This window comes from Scardinius erythrophthalmus, assembly GCF_964197995.2.
Source record: "Scardinius erythrophthalmus genome assembly, chromosome: 6".
Taxonomy (NCBI): Eukaryota; Metazoa; Chordata; class Actinopteri; order Cypriniformes; family Leuciscidae; genus Scardinius; species Scardinius erythrophthalmus.
This window is the reverse complement of record NC_138226.1, coordinates 8,505,086-8,522,391: the sequence shown is the minus strand read 5'-3', so window position 1 is coordinate 8,522,391 and position 17,306 is coordinate 8,505,086. Positions and strand designations below refer to the sequence as shown.

Sequence of the window (17,306 nt, the reverse complement as noted above, 5' to 3'; positions counted from 1 at the left end):
TTGTTATAGCACAAAATGTCACTTTCAAATATTAAAAGACGGGTAATTCTATTTAAAGGTCCCATGACATGCTACTTTTTGTAGGCTTTAATATAGGCCTTAGTGGTCCCTAGTACTGTATCTGAAATCTCTTTCCAAAAATTCAGCCTCGGTGCAGAATTATAGCCACTACAAGCCAGTCCCAGAATGAGCTTCCTTCAGACGGGCCGTTTCGGTGTCTGTAGCTTTAAATACTAATGAGGAGGAGAAAGGCGGCGCAAGGTGGAGGGTGGGTGTGGCCTTCCTTGACCATCTTGCGGCAACAGTACCATGCATGTTTGTTTACGTTGGATATATTGCAATGGCACGAAGACACGCAGTCGTTCAAGCATTTCAGTTTGACCCAGAATCTGATTCAGATGGAGAAGCAACGGATGAAGAAGTTGCAACTCAGCGGCTCCAGCAGGACGTTTCCGAATGGTTAGTTTCAAATATTATATGGTTTACAGTTATTATCATGTAGCTAACGCTAACCTACTGTTGATGAGAGATCTGTCTGTACATCAAGCTCTGCGATCTTGAAATACGGATATATCGCGCGCCATATAACCAACAGGAAAACGGTTATCCAAATAACAAAGAAGTGTACAACACTCGCGTTACACAGTGTGTGTATTCACACACATACTTGATGCTGTCTACCTTTACATTAGCGCAAGTAACTGCATAGCTAATGTTACAGCCACATTCTACGTGTAACAAGCTAGGTAACCATAAACAGTAAAGCAACACACTTCATTAGTTGACTTACTTGTCCGAGGTGTGTAGCTGAGCCAAAGAGAGTTGATACTGATCCAGACTTTAGTTTCAGACGTTCAGCAAGCCCAGCTCTGTATTGACCCTTCGGTGTTCATTTGTACATCCAATTATTGAGCAATTATTATGCTTCGCTCGCTCAAAAGCCATGATATCTCTCGTGGACAAACTAAAATCGCGCGCGCGCGTTCCTACTTCCTATCGCATTTTCTCATGGGCGGAAAATATTAAAAGCAGAGAAAGGGGAGGTAACATTTCTCCTTATAACGTCATAAGGAGGAGATTCAAGATCAGCCCGGACCGGTTGAGCTTCCATTTTCTCAAAGGCAGAGAAAGATAGCAAAAGCTCGATTTACACCGATTAAAATTTCTAGAAACTTGGGGACCATATACAGGCTAGGGGAACTCATATTAATGTTAAAAAACCTCAGAAAGTGAAAATTTCATGTCATGGAACCTTTAACATTTTAAATAGAATATTTAGTATATGTCAAATACTAAATGTTCTATAATGTTAATTTGACAATTTAGTTGTATAACTGAATAACCGATGACAGAAAAAGCAGAATCCCAGTAAAAGAGATTTAACTGAAAGGTAAAATTATTCTATGACTATGATTTTGTGATCAGTTGTGCGAACGCAGGGACCTGGTGCTAAGGCACCTCAACCATCTGGGGCTTCGAATCAACTGGGAAAAGAGCAAACTCTCCCCCGTGCAGAGAATCTCTTTTTTTGGTATGGAGTTGGACTCGGTCAACATGACCAACATGACGACAGTGCTGAACTGCTTGATTTCATTCAAGGACAGGACAGCGGTTCCACTGAAACTATTTCAGAGGCAATATCACACAAGCAAGACTGCGGTTTTCACCAAATATCAGCATGATTGCAAATGTGATGTTGACATTATACAACAGTTTAATAAATAATAAGTTAATATTGAGTGACTTACATTTTATGCACAATATTGTCTGATTTTTATATATTTCGTCAAAAAAATAGCCAAACAAAGTCACAGCTGGGCCACTGCTCAACTAAAAGCGGTGTTTCGTTGATAGCCAGAATATTTTAAACTTAGCCTACGTGTGAAAGAGATCTATTATTCCACGTATAATCACAATAATTAGGGTTTAAATATCTCCACATCAGTAACTTGTCAGTTATAAAATAAGTCTGAGATCCACTCAGGTAATGTCTGGAACACTGAATTGCACCCCTTCAATTGCAGACCCTCCTCGGAAGCCGGCTTTCTGGCACTCTTCCCTCGCTTGTTTCACCTGTGACCATGCCTTCTTTCTTGCAGCTCTCTCCTCCAAAGACAGATCCTGTTTGATGTGCAGCCCATTCTCTTTCAGATATTGTCTTTGGCATCTCTTCACGCTGTATCCTGGTAAAGACTCATAGCGAACTGTATAATTATCGCTTTAGGGTGCCCATCACGTATTTTCTGTCCCAGCCTATGAACCGAATCCAAAACATCTTTAAGTTTTTGCGCAATCTTTGAAAATACTTTTGTAAGGGTCTTGATAATGACATCTCATGTGTTGTTCTCCCTGTCTGGACCACTTTCTTTTACACCATAAATCCTGAGGTAGTAGTTCTGCATTTGATACTATTGATCATAGAATCCTTATTTCATGCCTTAAACAATGTATGGGCATTAAATCTTAAACCAGTCAAAATCTTGATGTTTTTTTCTTCATCTAGCTCTACGCTGCATTTTGGAGTTCATCAGGGCTCCATTTTGGCCCCTGATTTGTTCTTGTTATATATGCTTCCTTTGGGGTCCACCAAGCATGGGGTGTCATTTCATTTTTATGTATGACACCCAAATACCTGCCCTTGAAGAAAAATGACAAAACATGCTTAAGATCACTAGTTATGTCTCTGTCTGATATTAAGTCTTAGTTTTCTTCAATTTATTTTACATCTTAATAAGAACAAAACAGAGGTCATTGTGTTTGGGCCTTCAAGCACCTCTGATTGTGATTTGGGAGATCTGGACTCCTATGTAAAACGTTCTATGAAAAATGTGGGTGTTATCTTTAATTTCTGCATTTCTGCACTCAAATTTGATAAACAGATTCTGTAGTCAAATCCATAAAAACAAAAAAAATTGCTATCAAAAACAAAATGACAAAAAATAAAATAAAATGTATATCTTTTCCAGAGTTTGAGAGAGTGATACCGATACTTTCATTTTTGGTACTTGGATACTAAAAGTATAATAAAAAGTAATCTGGTACTTTTTTGGTACTTGGTAGGGAAACCAAAATAATCTGAATCATATTAGTTGGCTTAATTTGTTTAGTAAATATAAATTTCCTTCAGTTATGTTCATTCCTAAGCATGTTCAAATGAATTGTATGAGCTTTCACTGTTCATTCTATTGCTCTATCATATTTTATCTACCATTTAATTGCACAGCACATATTTAGAGCTGCTCCAGCAGGGTGTTTAGACACGAGTGAAATATCACAATTCTCTATTCCAATTTTGATACAACAGCAAAAACTACTAGCCTAATTAATGTAAATTTAAAACATTATTAATGTAAGATATTTGTAATTTGTAGTGATTACAATTTAGCTCAAAGGAATTATTAATTAATTTTTAGGGAATTCAAAAGAGTCACTTATTACAGCCGAGCAAATGACTCGTTCGCGGTTCATTTGAACTGGCTGCAATTATCAACTCTGCAACGGATATAAATATCCGAACTATAGTGAAACACTATATAGTTAGCAAGGTAACTTAGATCAGAAGTTTAAGACATTAAATTTTGTAAGCACAGTAACACAAGTAATATTTCTCTTTAAAATACAAACAAGACTTTATTGATTATTCTAACACATACAACTAATATCTAACACAGACACACACATTCATACGCGTTGCAGAAAGAAAGAGAGTAAGGAAAGATTAAGTTTTAAGAGTGAGTTTAAGAGTGAGATGATGTAGTCCCAAGTTTCTATGCACTTATAAAACACAACCTGAATGAACCATCAATCATTAGTTTAACCCTTTTATCGTTTCCTAGGTTATTAAATCAGTATCAAATACACCAGTTCAGTTTAAGAGTCTGGAGGCAGTACTTGCTTGTCTTTGCTTTTGGGGATTCCCTTTTTGTTGCGTGTAAAGGGTTTTCCCGGTCCGTTCGTTGGCTGGTCTCCGTGCCTGATGTCTGGGTCACGTGGTCAGTGACGTGGCGTGCTGGCGGAATGAAAGTCTTTGTTTGAAGCTGGCTTTGCAGAAGAAACGTGGCTCGAAATCTTGTCGCAAAACTTAACTTAGAACCGAGACTCACAACGGAAAAGAAAGGAAACTAAGAAAAGAAAGGAAATTGAGAAGAGTAGATGATGGCTTGAATGAAGCTGTTTAACCCATGTTCTTCAGATCTTGATTTGGGTTATTTCGTCTGCGCGTTTTACATGGTTACTGATCTGTCTTAGATCTTCATCTCCCGCTGCATTTTTGGTTCTGCACTGAAACTCTCAACTTTGTTCTGGTGTTAAGATTTTAAACTCAAATGTCCGCCCAGCCTCCTGGATCAGTTCTAACCAATTAGACACTGTCTTTGTTTAGGAGGTGGCGTTCTCTTCACTTCTTATCATAAATCAAGCTTATCTGTGCTCTCCTTACTCTCTAAGCTCTAGCAAAGAGTACAGAGGCCACAGCTAAGACATTATTACTATTATAAGAATCCGAAACATTTTCCACAGATTTCAATCAAGCCATCCTTTGAATTAAGAACATATGATAATATCGATATGAAACACAACACATTTTCATTCAAAAATCTAACAATTATAACAATTACATGAATTGTATGGCATCTAAGCATATCAGATACACCCATCTATTGTAGGAACAATATAGAATCATGTCGTTGCATGATGCTTGATCTATAAGTCCATTGAAAATTGTTCTTGAATGATTTTATTTATGTTATAGGTAAAATCTCAGCTCTGTGGTTTGAAACGATTTTACACCCTGAGGTCTATCAGAGGTCCTTACGGAGGGGGTAGTCTGGAATGTTGTGGGCTCGAGCAGCTTCTGCTGTTATCTTGATCGGGCTGAATTGTGCTATCTCTGAGCCAATCATTCTTTTCCAAGCTATCTTACATTGACCAGTTCTTTCTTTAGTTAGGCTCATCTTCTTTGAAGCTTGCATGGCCATAAAGTTCTTAGCTGGGGGTTTTCGTTGGTCAACGGAGACTGGCTGGTTGGAGCCTTCTTTTATGGCTCTGGGGTTGGTGATTTGGTGTCTGGAATGTTCAGTTCTGTGAGAAATTATGTTTGAACAATTCACCTGGAAGATTCATTTGTGTTTGTTTCGCACTCAATCCTACATTAAAGACAAGTAAGCAGTCAGTTATAACATAACAAATAATCTAATTACAGATAGCACAAATAAATACAATAGAACAAAGAAAGGATACAAATTAAATAAACAGCTGTTTTGGGGGGGTTTCAGGTAGGCCTATGTCTAACACTATTTTTCAGGTACATCATTTGAATAAAGGAATTAAATGTGAAATAATACTGCATATACATCACTGTATAAATTAAAGGGGTCATGAACTGAATTATTTTATAATGTCTCCTGGGGTGCCCTTATAGAGCTGGTAAGTCCCGCCCCTTCCGTAAAACCCCGCTGGACCTCAAAGTTGAAAAACCTTCAATGCAAGTGAATGGGAGAAAATAATTATTTTCTGATCCCGTTTGAATTGTGCCATGAATGTGAACATATGTTGTCTGTGAACTTTTTATATAACTCTCCATGTTACGAGTTTGACAGTATATGGTATGATTCTTCAGCTAGCAGTTGTGGAAAAGACATAACGAGAAAGACTACATGTCGCCTATGTGACGTCACCCCATAAAGTTGACTTACCCGTGGTTTTCACCAACTTCAACGACTTTTAGATTTTTGCCTCTGATTTCTCCCGGCATTTAAAACCCGCGTTATTTGGGCTTATTGAAGTGCGGTGCGCATAAGTGAAGTGCATCCAGACAGAGGAGGACATCGCAGACTCCGACTCTTTCTTGACCCAATAAATTAAAACGTGTTTTCATGATCTCGTGCAGAAGCAGCCTACAGTCAAAATGCTGCATCTGTAACGGCATGAGAGGATAATGTGTGTCCGTAAATTTCCCGCTGACATGTTGAAATATACAAGAATGGTCAGATACAAGAATGATTAGGATCTTTTTTTTTGTTTACCTCACTATACCAGGAAATAACCTGATTTAGCCTATTAATAAACACTCCACCTTTGCTAGCAAAATAGAAAAAGATTCTCATTTAAAACGAAGTAATAAAACAAGCAAATTGATGAGTAAATAAGCAAGTTAATAATCAAATAAGTAAGCCCCGCCCCCCTCACGATAATATCGTGTATCGCCGATCTCACAGGCTGACGATAGGACGATATGAAAATGGAGCATATCGCGCAACCCTACTCTCTCTACCTCCCATCAGTTAACGTAACAGTTAACTTATACATGCCTCGTTTTACTTTCTTTGCCATTTACATATCTGAACGAACTTCAAACTTTCCACTGATGTCTGTGAAAAAGCGCTTGACAAGCTCACGCGTCTGTGCCACTCAGATCCACTATGCTTAATCCACTGCTCGTTTTCCGCTTATCAGCTTGCACACCACAGCTATATAGGCTTTGCTATATTTTGTTTCATATTTCACATATTAGATACATTTACTTCATAGACAGCCTTCTCTTTTATCCCCATTATTCTCTCTGTTTCTCTGTCAGTGTTTCTTTGTCTGGACACAAACTATTTACACATGTGTTGTATTGGTTGTTGGTATCAGAGCATTTTGACGAGTACACGAGCGCAGTATCAGGCCCCATATCGGTACTGGTGCATCCCTAGTTATAGTCATAAATAAATACATAGCTGCTTTTGCAAAGTGGACTGTGTACATTCACTTGTTTGAGTCTGTGTTGTGCCTCAATCCTATTCCATCTCTTTCAACACTACTTTCCTGTCTATGCTCCACTTTCCTATAAAATGAAGACGAACAGTCCAAAAGAATAATAAAAGAATGAATAAATCATTGTGCCATAATTAAACAAGACACATTGAAACTTCTGAATAAAGACAAGGACAAAATTTAGTGCTGAGAACATGCTTTATTGAATTTTTAATACTCAAGGAGGTTGCATATATAGATAATTCTACAATTCTACATAAAATCAAACCAAAGTGCAGGGCATTAAGATACTAAACTGTTTCTTTCTCATTGCACAGCAGGTGGTGTTACTGTGGCACACTTTCTTGATATTTGCCCAACAAGTGACAAGGTGAATTCTAAAGCTAACACACAAACACAAAATGCTTCAAAGCAAACCTCCAAGAGGAGGCTCTGTTTCTGCAAGGAAGTACAAGATATACTTCTGTTATTGGCCAGGAGATGTTAATTTTCAAAGTTTATTCAAGCAGTCCCTTGCCAGAAACAGAGCACATTAAACATTTTTGCTCATAAAGTGCAGGCCGCACGCACCTTGAGCATGTCATTAAAATGGTGGTATGACATAGTCAGTCAGAACACAAGGCCTAGTTGCCCTGCTTACATGAGGGTAAAATGCAAACAACACTCAAGGCCTTACGTTCAAGTAACAATGCATAAGAGTATAGTTATAATATCACTGCACGTGTAAACATGCAAGCATAACTTAGTCTCTCAGATTTAGTGTAACGTCAACAGGGAGCCTCTCTACCTGTTGAGGCAATCTTAAGACTTCAACTTATTGTTGAGGCACAGAGTTTAGTTTCAGGTTTATCAAGGTATTCGTTCCATGTGAAACTTTCTCCTGATAAACATTTAGTTCCATTTGTTTCAGTTAATATTGTTATAAATAACAATTCATACATTTTCCATAACCGTTAAATTCGGCTATATACATTATGTACATGTCACAGAAAATTGGATCAAAAATCCTAAGTCATAATTATCCAATATGGCACATTTTATAATACTTTAGACTTAAGTCTAGATTGGCATAAATTAATGTCAGGTTTGGTATAAAAATAGTTTATATTTACAGGAACAGATATCCAGGTAACTTATCAAGATTTTTTTTCATTTCATTTAAAAAATACAAAGTCGCTTAATGAAGAAAGGGTTGGGGGTATAAATTATGGCTTTACTTTGATCGAATACTGATGGTAACAGTTGCCATGTCAGATCCATGCTCATTGGAAAGTTTGAGTGTGTATGCCCCAGCATCACTCTCTTTCACACCAGTGATGATGAGTGTGGTTAGGTCTTCTGTGGTGTCAATATGGAACCTGCTACTTTCTTCCTCACCAGGCAGTTTCTTTCCACTGCGTGACCACTCAATACGAGGTGTTGGCTCTCCAGAGAAAGCACAGGCCACCGTTAGAACCTTTCCAGTTTCAATGCTGATATCTTCAGGAAGAGCTTCAATTCTTGGAGCTAAGCCTATAAAATATAAATGTATTTAAAATGATATTATTATTAATATATATATATATATATATATATAATATTATATTATTACAGCATTATTTTACAAATTCTTATGCATGTTTGTAATTAAACTGCTCCTTACCTTGAGCACTGTGGAGGGCTGCTCTAACTGAGGATTCTTCAACATGTGAATGACTTGACATTATACTGCTTGAGCTCATTGCATATACTGACTCTGATGTCATAGAGGATAAGCTAGACATCGACATAGTTTCAAATTTCATCTCAGCCATTGAGGAGCTGCTGAAGGATGCTTCTTGCATTGTGCTCTCCATGTGAATGGATTTTGAAGTAAAACTTTCATGCATGCCGCTAACAGCAGCACTTTCCTTCTTAAGAATCATTTCACTTCCCCCATGTATTTGGGAAGACACAGATTCTGGAAAAGAAGACAATAAAGCATTGGCATTAAGGAGAATGGGCATCAAGACTTTAAATGGATAATAATTTAATAACATTTATGGGAAATTAAATTTACCTTGAACAACCTTATGTGTAGCCACAAATGCAGTTACTTTTGTGTAGATTGCTTGAAACACTTGACCAAGAAATGAGAATGATGTTCTTGACATTGCTCCTCCTTCACTTATGATTTCACAGGAGTATTCCCCTTGGTCACTCTCAGAAACATCAGATATATAGAGACAGCAAGTTCCATCTGCAGATGAATGAATCTGGTAGTGACTACTTTGACTGAGTTTTCTGCTGTCCTTGTACCACACAACTTCTCTTACTGAGCTCTCAGCAACAAACATCATCTTAATTTTGTCTTCATAAGCTTCAGCTTTGAGTTGCTGAATGATCTTTGGTGGTGCTTCCTTTGATGGGGTTGGGGATTTCACTGTAAGTGGAGATTTAACTCTTTTAGGTGACATGATCGGCTCAGGAGATTTGACTGTTGGTGGGGATTTAGCTCTCTGAGGTTCAGGAGACTTAAGGCCTGTAGGGGATTTAACTCTCAGAGGGGAGGCAACTGGCTCAGGAGACTTAACAGGAGGTGGAGATTTTACCCTGGCAGGTGAAGCTACTGGCTCAGGAGACTTCAGAGCTGTTGGAGACTTTACTCTTTGAGGGGTGGTTGGTTCAGGAGACTTAATAGGAGGTGGAGACTTTACCCTCTGAAGAGAGCCAACTGGCTCTGGTGACTTCACTCTGAATGGGGATTTGATACCCTCTGGAGATTTAATTCGAGGTTCAGGAGATTTAACACCAGTGGGTTCTGGTGATTTAATTTGGGGTTCCGGAGACTTTATTGAGGGCACAGGAGATTTTAATGAAGGCTCTGGAGATTTAACTGAGGGTACAGGGGATTTCACTAAAGGTTCTGGAGACTTTACTGATGGCACTGGGGATTTCACAGAGGGCTCTGGAGACTTTGCTGATGGCACTGGGGATTTCACAGAGGGTTCTGGAGACTTTACTAATGGCACTGGAGATGCGACTGATGGCACTGGAGATTTAACTGATGGCACTGGAGATGTCACTGAAGGTTCTGGTGACTTCACTTGTGTAGGTGTAACTTCCTCTTTAAGTATTGGTTTGTGAATAGTCAATGTAAACCTTGCCTCTTGCTTTCCTTCCGAATTTTCTACTACTACAGTATAGCTGCCTTCATCAGAAAACTCAACTGATGAAATTTCAAAAGCAGACTTATACTGTGTTGTAGACACATGAATACGGTGTGAAGAGACAATTGTTCTTCCCTCATGCATCCATGTGACACATGGTGCTGGCTCTCCATCAATATCACAGACAAATCGTGCAGAGTCACCCTCAGATACAGTCAGAGAGTGTGGTTTTGTGAGTATTTTGGCTGAAAGAGTAGCTTTAACTTTCTTTACTGATACTTCAGCAGTTGTTTTTTCTGATTCTTTTATCTTTGATTTGGATGACACATGTTTTTCAGATGTTGTATGTATTTCAGAAGATGAATATGAAGCTGATGATAGGTATTCAGTGGATGCATATCTAATTGGAGATGAAGCAAGCTTCTGAGATTCATATTTTTCAAAGGCAGAAACTTCACGTCTATCAGTTAGTTTTGTTTTGGTTTCTTTGATCTCCAAATGAGTTCTTGAGGCAGAGGAAGCTCTGATTGTTGTTGAATGATAATAATCAGTTTTTGTTATATCAGGTACAAATGGTGTCGGAGCCTCTTCGTCTCTACGTCTTGAGGAGTATGTAGTAAACTCTCCACCTGAAACATCAAGAGTTCCATAGTCTGATGCCTCACCCTTTGAATTTGTGCAGACAACACGATATGTACCACTGTCCTCTGCCTGACAGTCATTAATTTGGAGAGATAGAACTCCACTCATATTTGTGAACTGGTATTTGCTGCTTTCTTGTATTTGTTGTCCATTATGGAACCACTGGATATCAGCATCAGGTTTTGATTGAACATTCAAAGTGAATTTAGTGTTTTGACCACATGGTACACGGTGAGAACGGATTCTTACTGTGATACGTGGAGCATGGTCAAGACTGAAGGGTTGCTGAGTCACAACCTGGTACTTGCGCTCAGATTTGAGAGCTGCTTTTCTTGCTTCATATCTAGACATGATGTCAAATCTTGCAGACCTTTCAAATCTAGAGGAGGATCTGGAAGATCTTCTCTCAGTGGATACAGGACTTGGTGATCGAGGGCGTGTTCTCTCAGGGGTGGGTGATCTTCTTTCAATGAGTTCAACTTCAGCCTCTGTTGAGATGCGTGCACGGGGTTGTCTGATGAGCTCAGAGACAGGACGCATCAGTTCAATGTATGTTGGAGACAAGGATCTCCTCCTTCTCAAGAAATATGAAATGGGAGGAGGAGAGCCTCGAGCTTGCTCAGTTTTTGTTACATGTATGGTCTCTTCTACACGTCTCATTTCAGCTTTGTGAACAGGTTTTGGTGAGGCACGACGCAGTGCAGACAGCTCAAAGCGTACAGGGCTTCCACTGGGTGGGGAGGCAGAGAAGCCAAGTTCTAGTTCTTCTTCAAGCTCTTGCCTCTCTTTTTCAGTTCTCTTTATTGTCAGATAGTCCTCACCCTCGAGGAGCTCCTCATCGGAAAGATCTCCTAGTGAGCGTCTTCTCAGTCTGAATGATGCCTCAGATTCTGGGGATGGTGATCGCCTTGCTGGTCGAACAGTCTCTAAATCATCTTGCGTAAGTTTTGGAATGCGCCACTTTGGTCTGTACTGATCACTTATTCTAGGCAGTGGCATGACATAAAATTGCTCCCATCTGGAAAGACGAATACGCCTCTGTCTCTTCTGAACAATTCTTTCCATTCTCTCAGGAATCTCATATTGGTCACGCAGTTTCTTGTACCATTTCATGTCAGATAATGGCACAAAGTGTTTGATCAAGTTATCTTCACCAAGAACAGTTGGATCATGTGCACGAGCTTCAGGGATTTCGTAAGGCATACGCATCTTCTTATCTTCTTCTTTTATTTTCTTTATTTCTTGATCCTCTTTATCAGAGATGTCAAACTCACCCTGCACATTCTTGGTGCTCACTGCAGGTTTATATAATTCAGCAGCTTCCTTCAAAGCCTCCTGTGCTACAGGATTGAGTGTAACAACCTCTGCCGTTGAGAACTGTTGTGCCATTTTCAGTGTCTTTTCTATTTGGTTTCTAACATATTTCTGCCTCTCTTCCTCACTCTTGAACTCCCTCCTTGTGTATGTCAGGCGTTCAACTTTGAGAGTAGCTTGACAACTTGCTGATCCAGCTGTATTTGTTGCAGTGACTCTGTATGTGCCTGAATCCTCTATGAGGGTTTCTCTGATATGTAGAACATGATAGTCTACGTCCTCTAGAACGACTTCAACTTGTGGTCTGAACTCAAGAGGTTTGCCATTTTTCTCCCATTTCAGAGTTGGTGCTGGGGTTCCTGATACTCTCAAGTCAAAGCGAACACTTTGCCCCTCAACACACTCAATATTGGCTAAGAGACGTTTGAACATTGGTCTCATAGTGTCCTCAGCAAGTAAGTGTGGTGTCACAGTGAGACGTGCCTTGCAACTATCCTCACCAAACTTGTTGTTTGCTACAACAGTGTATTCAGCATCATCACTGAGGTCAAGATTGTGTATCATGAGTTGATAAAGACCCTTGTCACTTGTGAATGTGTATTTTTTAGGATCTGGTTTGATTCTGTGCCCAGCCTTTAACCATGTAACACTTGGCTCTGGATGGACTGTTATGGTTACACCAAAGCGTACATCTTCACCAATGTATGCTGCACGGTTGTATAATGGCAAAGTAAACTCTGGTGGCCTCTGCAAAATTTTGGTTTTGTCAATTCTACGCCTTGGTTTCTTGAGTGAGCGTCCCAGATAGTATTCACGGTAGGACCGAACAGTCTCAACAAACAACTCAGCATAGGCATTGTCCTCCCTGTCTTCACTGACAACCTTGCATCTATATAATCCATCATCACATTCTTCAATGTCTTTAACATAGATGCTAGCAACTCCATTAGCATAACTGATTTCATATTTGTGGCTTGCAATCAGTTTGCGGGACCCAAAGTACCAGGTCACTTCAGTGTTTCTATCGTAGTTTTCAATGCAGCAAACAAACCTGACATGTCCTCCCTCTTCAGCAGATCCATGCATGACAGGACCCGCTCTCAAGCCTTGTTCAGGATGTCCAACTTTCACTCTACCAATGGAAACATTTCTCTGGTTTCTGTAGCCACCACCATAGGCAACACGTGCTGCTGAAACAACAGTGCTCCATTCCTTTTTCACCAGGGATTGGTAGTATCTTCTGTGTCTCAAAGTCTTGATGACCTTTGAACTAATATGTTCCAATTTCATCTTGAGCCAAGGGTGCTCCAAAGCTTCGGAGGCAGTCATACGTAGCTTGCCGTCTTTAGTCAGGAGTCTGTCAACAAAGTCCATACCCTCAAGGCTAGTCTCTTTAAAGGCTTCACTATCAAACAAATACTCTGCATTTGAAATGTGCTCAACCATTTTCTGATGTGATTCAGCAGCAAATGGATTAAGTCCGCTAAGAAGGACATATGCAAGAACACCTACAGACCACATGTCAGTGGCAGTGGTTACAAAATCACTGTTGTGGATTTCAGGTGCATAGTACTCAGGGGCAGTGAACTGAATCCTGATGTTTTCTCCAGGTGTAAGCAACCTAGCTTGACCCATTTCAATTATCTTGATTGTATTGCTCTTCCTTGTGGAATAAACAATGTTATCAGGTCTGATATCAAAATGACAATAGTTGCGACTATGGAGGAACTTCAGGGCTCCACAGACTTGTCTCATATAACAAACGATTTCTTGCTCTGTGAGGTCAAAGTTTGTACCAAGGCGCTCAAAGATGTCCATACCAGACATGAATTCATATATCAGGACATATTCTTCCAGGCTATCAAAGGATTCATGAAGATACAGAATGTTTTTATGTCTTGCAATGTTAAGTGTCTCAATTTCTCTTGCAACCAGCTCTCTATCTGCATCTTTAACTTTGATAAATTTAGCCAAGAATGTCTTCTTAGAGCTAATTTCAATACAGCGATGGACAATGCCAAACTGTCCATTGCGTGCAAGTTCCTCAGAGATTGTGTAGAGAGTTGGCACAAGCTTGACTTTTGAATGTGGTGCCTCCTCCTTTGTAACCACTCTTGTTTCATCTACTTCTTCATCATAGTTTCGAATTGCTAACTTGTCTTCTTTTGTAGTCACAGGGTCCGTTGGCGCAGATGGATCACTCAAGCCAAATTGGTTTTCTGCAATCACACGGAACTGGTACTTTGTTTTGCCAAAGAGACTCATCACGGTGTATTGGGGCTCAGGAGTCTGAGCAACACGAATCCATCTGTCCCCAGTGGTAGGGCACTTTTCTATAATGTAATTGATAATTTCACTTCCTCCATCATTTCCAGGACTCCAAATGAGGGTGAGTGTGTCTCTGCTAATATCACTGACTTTAACATCCTTTGGTGGATCAGGGACATCAGCAACATCAAGTTCAACTGTCTGCTTATCCACGCCAAATCGATTTTTGGCACAAATTATGTAGTAGCCAGAATCCTTCCTTTGTACTCCCTTTTGGAACACCAGGGAGGTGAATGATCTTGTGAGAATGACTTGATGATAAGCTGTATTATTAATAATCTCTTGTCCCTTTTGCCATGTGACTATAGGATCAGGTTTTCCACTAATTGGAATCTTGATTGTAACCACTTCACCACGAATGGCATGAACAGCTCCCATGCCTTGGAGATGTAATGGTAAGTAAATTTTGGCAGGAACTAGAAAAAAAAAAAGTAAATGATAAGACAAAACTTAATATGGAATAGTACATTCTAAGCAGTCATGCAGAATGATAAACGTAAAAGTACTTTGAATTGTTTTTGAGGTTGAATAACATGTTAAAAAACAAACCACCAGAAATACTTACCCTCAACCTCTAGGTTCATACTTGTGGAAATTGATCCAAGCTGGTTAGTAGCTCTAATTTGGTAAACAGCTGCATCATTCTCATCAGCATTGCTGATAACAAGTTGGAAGTAGCCCCCCTTGAATTCTTGGACCTTTATTTTCTCTCCATCAGGGAAAATTTCTTTGCCGTTCTTGTACCATTTAACCACTGGCTTGGGATGTCCAATAACCTTTGTGACAAATGTGGCATTTGCCCTGTATTTGACACACATGTCCCTTAATTCTTCCTTGAAAAATGGGGCACGGAGAGCTGTATCTGATTTTGGAATGACTGGTTCTGAAATCTCACTCCAGTCACTCTCTCCACCAATATTTTCACATTTGACACGGAATTCATATTCGAAACCTTCAAGAAGGCCTTTAACAGTGTAATATGTCTCGCGGATTTCTTCTGAAGTAACTGTAATCCATTTGTTCTGTTTCTTCTCTCTTTTTTCAAGGTAATAGTTCTTAATTTTGGCACCCCCATCACTGGCTGGTGGTTTCCAAGAAACAACACATGAATCCTTTGTTACAGAAGAAACAAATGGCTGTTGTGGGACTCCAGGTTTCTCTGTTTTAAAAATAAAGAGGATTACATTTAATGGATTTGACAATATATCCTTTTGTGTTTCATGCTAATTTATTGTTTTATTTATTTAATATATATATATATATATATATATATATATATATATATATATATATATATATATATATATATATATTAGACTACTATTTAAAGACCACCAATTCATGAAACTTACCGAATGGACTCTTGATAATCACAACAGAAGGTATCTCAAGAGGTTCACTAATTCCATACTGATTCTGTGCAGAAACCCGGAAGTAATATCCAGCACTCTCAATGAGGTTTGGAACACGACATGTGGTTCCTGGGATAGCTGAAGACACAAGATGCCATTGCTCACCCTCTTTTGCTTCACGTTTCTCTACAATGTAATTTGTGATCATTGATCCACCATCATCCTTAGGTGGTTTCCAGCTAATGATCACAGCACTCTTCAAGAGAGCATCAACAACGATTGGTCCTTCAGGCATGAGAGGTTTATCTGAAAAGTCAGGGAGATTATTTCTTACATTTGCAAATATATTTCATGCAAACAAGTCAATTGGTATTTCAGTGCTTATCTGTTTAAAAATGGACCTTAATTTACCTTGGATTTCAACACGGAGGGTAGTGTCCACTGTGCCAAATTTGTTGCTCATTTGTACCTTATATCTTCCAGCATTGGTCTTACGCTGGACATTTCTGATTACTAAGTGAGTGTAACTTTCTGTGTTTTCTATTATTACATTCTCAGATGGATTGAGAGGCTTCTTGCCATAGAACCACATTATTTGTGGAATAGGGCGACCAATGTAGACGACATGGAGACGTAGGCTTGTTCCACAACCAGCATAGTATTTTTCCTTCAGTGGAAATCCAGGATGGAATTGCGGTGCAGCCTGCAATAGGAGCTTGCCACTGGTCTCAATTTCACCTGCCTCATTGACGGCTCTGCATGTGTACATGCCCTCGTCTTCTTGTTCATCTGTTGACACTGTTATAGAGTGGTTTCGGCCATCAGAGCTCATCTTGTATTTTCGGCTCTGGATCAACTCCTTTCCATATCTATACCACTTAATTTCAGGAAGAGGTCTTCCAATAATTTGGCATGTCATTGTTCCAGATTCTCCTAATTTAGTGGTAGTATCTTTAATTTCCTCTTTCAGGCATGGAGCCTCTCCAACTAGAGGATCAATTGAACATGTTAGTCACGTTGCATACTTTGTTAATGTATTTTTCAGAAAAAGAAATAAAATTTAATTAACTTACCACTCAGTTTTGTTTTAATGCCCATTGCTGTTCTTCTTGGTCTACTCAGTCCAGTTTCATTTTCAGCAAACACTCTGAATTCATACTCTGTTGCTTCCATGAGTCCACCCATGGTAAACTGTCTGTCCTTGGAACGCTCTTTGTTGCATTTCTTCCAGGCACTTTCCCCTGCTTGCCTGTATTCAATCCAGTACCCAAGGATTTCTTTTCCACCATCGGATTCAGGACGCAACCAGTGAATGGTTATGCAGTCCTTGGCTATAGAGATGATGTCAATCTCACCGGGTTGGCCTGGTTTATCTGTTGAACACAAAGAATAGATTAAGTATGTAAAAATACTTTAGTTTTTATTTAGGAAAATTATTAACTTCTTTGGAAGGGAGAAGGGAGGGTTACGTACCAAATGGATCTTTGCATACAACTGACTCAGATACAGGTCCAGGCTCACTTTGACCAATATCATTTTGAGCAATCACACGGAACTGGTACTCTGCATCAGGGATGAGACCAGTGAGAGTATACATTGTTGTCGTGATATGTGTCTTGTTATGACGCACCCACTTCTCAGTGGAAATCTCTCTTCTCTCAACATAGTATCCAGTGACACGAGATCCACCATCATCCTTTGGTCTTGACCAGGACAGGCCAATTGTGGTCTTTGTAACATCCATGATTTCTGGAGGGAAACTAGGAGGTTCTGGAGGACCTTTATG

General features: G+C 39.4%; 1 protein-coding gene across 1 annotated transcript in view; it reads right to left on the bottom strand.

The window, feature by feature from the left end:
• Positions 1-6,935: 6,935 nt before the first annotated feature.
• ttn.2 (titin, tandem duplicate 2) overlaps positions 6,936-17,306 on the bottom strand; it is a 162,713-nt gene continuing 152,342 nt past the window's right edge. The window contains exons 227-234 of the mRNA XM_081368710.1: positions 16,994-17,299; positions 16,594-16,893; positions 15,932-16,507; positions 15,521-15,826; positions 14,734-15,327; positions 8,795-14,584; positions 8,399-8,695; positions 6,936-8,268 (exon numbers count right to left, since the gene is read on the bottom strand). Coding sequence (XP_081224836.1) covers positions 7,970-8,268; positions 8,399-8,695; positions 8,795-14,584; positions 14,734-15,327; positions 15,521-15,826; positions 15,932-16,507; positions 16,594-16,893; positions 16,994-17,299 — 8,468 coding nt within the window. The 3' untranslated portion in view covers positions 6,936-7,969. The remainder of the gene's footprint in view (positions 8,269-8,398; positions 8,696-8,794; positions 14,585-14,733; positions 15,328-15,520; positions 15,827-15,931; positions 16,508-16,593; positions 16,894-16,993; positions 17,300-17,306) is intronic.